We start from the raw sequence: 6,264 nt of genomic DNA, 5'->3' as shown, positions 1-6,264 counted from the left end.
TAAAGAGGTGGGGTTTCAGGTGTCTCCGGAAGGTGGTGATTGACTCCGCTGACCTGGCGTCGTGAGGGAGTTTGTTCCACCATTGGGGTGCCAGAGCAGCGAACAGTTTTGACTGGGCTGAGCGGGAAAGAGGAAGAGGAGAAGACCTGACCACTGTACCTCTGAGGTTTCACATGACATCATCCCTCCACTCCAGTCTCCCTGAGACCCCGTTCCATTTCAGTGTCTGCAGGTCTGAAAACAATGGGTACGTAGGTGTAATCCATATACATGGTCAGGCGAAGCTTCTAGCATGTTGCTAACACCTATCCAGTCCTTTCAAGGCTACAGATCTGTGAACACCCGAAGGGGTATGACTATGAGCATGTGACCAGGTTAGCGACAGTCTTTGGTCCAGTGAACCTTGGGAATGGCTGAGTGTGTGTCTGTATTGTCTTGACCTCAGTAGACATCAATATCATGCCTAGGGAATCAGAGGAGACAGGAGGTCACATGACTTAATCAATGACTGCTTTGATCTCAGAGTCAGGTTAAAGTCTAGTTAAGCAGCGTGACCTAGACACACACAAACACACGGTTAGCTGGGTGGGCAGTCTGTGTGTTGGTGCGGTCTCTGTGTCTGATTTTTAAATTGTGTCTCTATAGCTAAGGAGACACGTCAATACATCTCACACAACAGAGTACTGTCTGAGGATGATGGTGGCTCAGAGGTGAATGTCTGACTGTGTGTGTCTGTGTGTTACTCTGTGAAGGTCAGTGAGATGATTGCTGCAGATGTACACACATCCGGAGAGAGGGGAGCTACATGTGAGCACCTGCTGTATCCAGGGGCAACAAGGTTTTAAAGCATAGAGTTTAATATGGCTTGCCTTAGTTACAACCCTACTCTGCTACACATCTGTGTGTGTGTGTTTGTGTGTACGGTAGGTGTGTGCCAGCGTGCATGCATGTGTGTGCACGTGTGGATGTCTGTTGACGTTTTACAAGCAGGTAGAACTTATATTTCCAGCTGTTCAGGCCCAGAGGACCCAGAGGACCCTACCCTGCCTTCTCATTTCTCTCTTCCTGCCCCTTTCTCTTGTTATTTATATTCATCTCCCTTCTTTATCTCTCTCTGCATCTCTCTCTTTCGCCCACTCCATTCATCTACCCTTTTCCCTATTTTTCTCCCTTTCTCTCTCTTTCTCCCTCTCAAACCCATATTCCCCTCCATCTACCTTTCTCTCCCTACCCCTCCCTCTCTTTGTCTCCCCCCCATTATGTGTTGCGTGGCCTACCCTGCTGTCCTCCTGGGGGTCCCACTCTGGGGAGAAGGTCTGGAGGGGTTGTCCGTGGGAGCAGTTGGAGAACTGGAACAGGCTGGAGAACGTACGGCGGTTCTCTACGGTGTCTGGGAAGATGGCGTCCTGGAAGTTGACCCCGTGGGGCAGGATGTTGTAGTTCTCATCCATCCTGTAGGAGGTAAACKAASAAACACTGTGAGTGACTGAGTGCATGCTTCCTATAGGGTCAAAACGTGACCCCTAAAGGGGCTCAAGTCTGTATTATATCACCCAGTGCATCSAGAAAGGASAGGATAGAGGAGCTAAATATTGTAGGCCTATATGCTYTAAAYTCTATGTCATGTTTRTGTGTGTGMTTATGATGCATCACASTCTTTTAAATGTATTTGTGATTCTGTGCGATGTACACAGGTTCCCGGMCACCYGGTCATCCTGACTCACCYGGTCATCCTGACTCACCGGAGGAAGAAGATATAGGAGTAGTTCTCCATCACGGTGTGAGACTGGCARGACAGGTACCCCAGCCCTGTCAGGTTGAGGCGCGAGCCCGCCGGCACCTCCAGCATGCTGCCCCACGCCTGGTCGCACATGAGCTCCACCTCTGCGGAGTAGAGCAACCCTTCCTCTGCGCCCTCATAACCATACCCGTACGGGAATGGCAAGGAGTTGTGGAGGCCCTCTGCCCCGCCGTACTGCTCCCGGTGAATTGCCAGCACCTTGGCYTACACAATGATCTCCGCCAGTTCCGCACGGCAGCTCTCACTCAGTGGACGCCACTCGGTAGGCAGTTGGCACCCGTGCGCAAAGCTCGCCATGTAGCCAAGAGCGAGAAACAAGGACGCAAAGATCATCATGTCTGGTGTGCACGTAATTCTTGTCTTTCACTTTGGGTACTCCTGTTATTCGTTTCTCCTCTAGGGCACAAATCCGATAAAACGTTTTCTATAAATAAATCCAACTTTTTTTTACAATAAAAAGTAAAGCTCCTTTATATCCAGTGATAGGGGCATATGATAACGGCACTGTTATCGTACAGTTGAATTGTAGTCAGTTAAAACTTAATTGGTTCCAGTAAAATGTTGGATGAAAACTATTTGACAGATCACACACAGAGCGAAACAGACCTGCTCCCGGCTTTTAATCTGGGTCTCCTTGAGCAGTGGCATACGTTTGTCAGCTGTTAATTCCGTTAATAACAGAGAACTTCAAGTATATCCACAGACAGATAATCCAATGTTATGACCCCGTGTTTAAGTGTGCATTTTTTTTAGCCCGATGCAGCGCAAGTCCAGTCCCATTCAAAGACATTCCTGAAGGCTCCTCAAAGCCCCTACATTCGCAAAGATCTCCCCGACCAATCAGACTGACCCAAAGTTTACACAGCCAATCATTGAACCGCCCAGTTTTACTACAAAAACGTTTTTATAGGCTTATTAAATAAATATTTGTAATGGAGAGGAGGAATCAGGCATGCGCTCGAGTGTGCGTAAAGCCTTCTTTTGCTTTTGTTGTTGTTGCTTGTTTATTCCTTTTGACACGTCAAGCATTGTGTGCTTTCTCAGGCAAATCAAATGCATGTACTCTTGTCTATGTTGTGCATTAAAGTCTTTGTCAAAGAATAGTAGGAATGCTTGCTTGGCCAAATGTGAGTAAGCATTAGTCGGATAATATGTGATTGTTAATAAATAGCCAATGACATAATGTAGGCCTACTTTTTAATATCATATGGCGAAACATACATACCCAGAGGAGGCTGGTGGGGGGAGCTATAGGTGGGGGGGCTCATTGAAATGGCTGGAATGGATACATTGAACGGAGTCAAACATGTGGTTTCCATATGTTTGATACGTTCCATTGATTCCCTTCCAGCCATACAATGAGCCCGTCCTCCTATAGCTCCTCCCACCAGCCTCCTCTGACTTACACACATTTCACGTGGATGAACACATGGCTTATACGAGACAAGAGCCTACTTTGCTGCAGGGACATTCCATACAAATTTTTTTCTCCAAGTTAATGTTGCCATCTAGTGGACATGTGAATGACCTGCAAACCAAAAACATTAGTTTGTGGTCCAAGGCAAGCCAATTATACCCCACTGTACCATTCATTCAGGAGTGCCCATATAGCCTCTCATCCTTCATAGTCATACACTCATTTTACTACTCATTTTCTATGTTTTTATTGTAATACAGTGCCATAGTGCGGTAGGCGGATGGTGGGGAAATTAGGCAAAAGGCTTTTCTATTTGATTAGACTGATGTGAAAATAGTCTACAGTATAGGCTGAATAAATTCTCAATTCTCCAATGAAATTGTTAAATAAATGATTGAGGAGTCGGCTTTCTGATCTCATATGTAATGGGTTTACCAGGCAAATGTCACTCCTTTCCCAAAAGTGCAAGGTCACTCCCAAAGGGAAAACCCGCTGGAATTGCAGTCAATGACGTCACCGTCAGCTGCTCTGTACGCTCTGTAGGCCAGTTCGAGGATGTCACTAACGCAGCATATTCACTGATTTGCAAACTATATAGATGCGTCTACAGCTTTTGAAGGAAAACCACCGTAAGCCCATCCATCTGATTAAAGATTTGATAATTTCCGCAGGTGACACAATGTTTACACACACTTTATTGTGACGTTAAGACAAGGAAATGCTGTAAACCAATAACAAGTCAGAAGAAAACGATACAGAAGTGTTAAGGTTTGATCTTCAACAAGAAGTATTCGAGTTCTTTCAAGGTGTACTTTAATCACGTGTGAGTATTGAAATTGCGATTCATTTGTTAGGCCCTGGTGTAATGTGACGCACTAACAGTTTGGGAACTACGATTTCGTTCTCACCTTGTTTTTACCCAAGCTAGCTGAAGAAGTAGTCAAATATGGTACATTGTTTTATTGTCGAAGGTAGGTAGAATGTGAAAGGAGTAGGAGTAAAGGAGGTTAGCCTTGACAGATGCCAGTCAACCCATGTTCTGAGTCGGTAGTCTAGCCTGTTTTGATCGTTCACGTTATTTTAGAGAATTTTGGGGTTAGCCCCGACTAGGACTGAAACGCAGGTCCAGCGAAAGCCAACACATTATGCCTCGTTCAGAACCAACTGGGAACTCTCGACTGGAAAATCTTCCGACTTCAGCGCTTTCATGACAACTGAGAAGTTGGGAACTCGGGCCTCGTTCTAGAGCGCCGAATTCCAGAACCTTAAGATCACTGGCGTCATGATTTGACCTCGTCCCCCTCCCCTAGTTCCCAGTTGTTTTGAAAGCAAAATATTTAGCATTTAATTTTTTTATTTCACCTTTTATTTAACCAGGTAGGCCAGTTGAGAACAATCTCTCATTTTACAACTGCGACCTGGCCAAGATGACGCAAAGCAGTGCGACACAAACAACAACACAGAGTTACACATGGAATAAACAAACGTACAGTCAATAACACAATAGAAGAAGTCTATATACAGTGTGTAAATGGCGTAAGGAGGTAAGGCAACAAATAGGCCATAGTAGCTTAGTAATTACAATTTAGCAAATTAAAACTGGAGTGATAGATATGCAGATGATGATGTGCAAGTAGAAATACTGGTGTGCAAAAAAGTAAATGAAAACAATATGGGGATGAGGTAGGTAGATTGGATGGGCTATTTACAGATGGGCTGTGTACAACTACAGCGATCAGTTAGTGAGGAAGATATAAGTCTCCAACTTCAGCGATTTTTGCAATTTGTTCCAGTCATTGGCAGCAGAGAACTGGAAGGAAAGGCGGCCAAAGGGGGTGTTGGCTTTGGGAATGACCAGTAAGATTTACCTGCTGGAGCGCGTGCTACAGGTGGGTGTTATGGTGACCAGTGAGCTGAGATAAGGCGGGGCTTTACCTAGCAAAGACTTATAGATGACCTGGAGCCAGTGGGTTTGGCGATGAATATGTAGTGAGGGCCAGCCGATTAGAGCATACAGGTCGTAGTGGTGGGTGGTATATGGGGCTTTGGTGACAAAACGGATGGCACTGTGATAGACTGCATCCAGTTTGCCGAGAAGAGTGTTGGAGGCTATTTTGTAAATTACATCGTCGAGGATCGGTAGGATAGTTAGTTTTACGAGGGTATGTTTGGCAACGTGAATGAAGGAGGATTTGTTGCGAAGTAGGAAGCCGACTCTAGATTTAATTTTGGATTGGAGATGTTTAAAATTAGTCTGGAAGGAGAGGTTACAGTCTAGCCAGACACCTAGAATATGTGGACAACTACAAATACCTAAGTCAGAACTGTCCAGAGTAGTGAATCTAGTCGGGGGGGGGGTGCAGGCAGCGATCAGTTGAAAAGCATGCATTTAGTTTTACTAGCGTTTAAGAGCAGTTGGAGACCACGGAAGGAGTGTTTTATGGCATTGAACCTCTTTTGGAGGTTTGTTAACACAGTGTCCAAAGAAGGGCCAGATGTATACAGAATGGTGTCATCTGCGTAGAGGTGGCTCAAGGAATCACCCGCAGCAAGAGCAACATCGTTGATGTATACAGAGAAAAGAGTCAGCCCGAGAATTGAACCCTCTGGTACCCACATAGAGACTGCCAGAGGTCCAGACAACAGGCCCTCCGATTTGACACACTGAACTCTGTCTGAGAAGTAGTTGGTGAACCAGGCGATGCAGTCATTTGAGAAACCGAGGCTGTTGAGTCTGCCGATAAGAATACGGTGATTGACAGAGTCGAAAGCCTTGGCCAGGTCGATGAAGACGGCTGCACAGTACTGTCTTTTATCGATGGCGGTTATGATACCGTTTAGTACCTTGAGCGTGGCTGAGGTGCACCCGTGACCAGCTCGGAAACCGGATTGCATAGCGGAGAAGGTACGGTGGGATTCGAAATGGTTAACTTTGCTTTTGAAGACTTTAGAAAGGCAGGGCAGGATGGATATAGGTCTGTAACAGTTTGGTTCTAGAGTGTCACCCCCTTTGAAGAGGGGGATGACCGCGGCAGCTTTCCAATCT

At 45.8% G+C, this 6,264-nt stretch overlaps 1 protein-coding gene across 1 annotated transcript in view; it reads right to left on the bottom strand.

The window, feature by feature from the left end:
* LOC111951503 (coiled-coil domain-containing protein 3-like) overlaps positions 1 to 2,696 on the bottom strand; it is a 9,328-nt gene extending 6,632 nt beyond the window's left edge. Inside the window, 2 exon segments of the mRNA XM_023969635.2 lie at positions 1,278 to 1,452; positions 1,743 to 2,696. Of these exon segments, the coding sequence (XP_023825403.2) occupies positions 1,278 to 1,452; positions 1,743 to 2,137 (570 nt within the window). The 5' untranslated portion in view covers positions 2,138 to 2,696.
* Between the last annotated feature and the right edge of the window lie 3,568 nt (positions 2,697 to 6,264).

This window comes from Salvelinus sp. IW2-2015, linkage group LG24, assembly GCF_002910315.2.
Source record: "Salvelinus sp. IW2-2015 linkage group LG24, ASM291031v2, whole genome shotgun sequence".
In the NCBI taxonomy this organism is placed as follows: Eukaryota; Metazoa; Chordata; class Actinopteri; order Salmoniformes; family Salmonidae; genus Salvelinus; species Salvelinus sp. IW2-2015.
The sequence above is the reverse complement of the archived record's forward strand: the minus strand, read 5'-3'. Positions and strand labels throughout refer to the sequence as shown.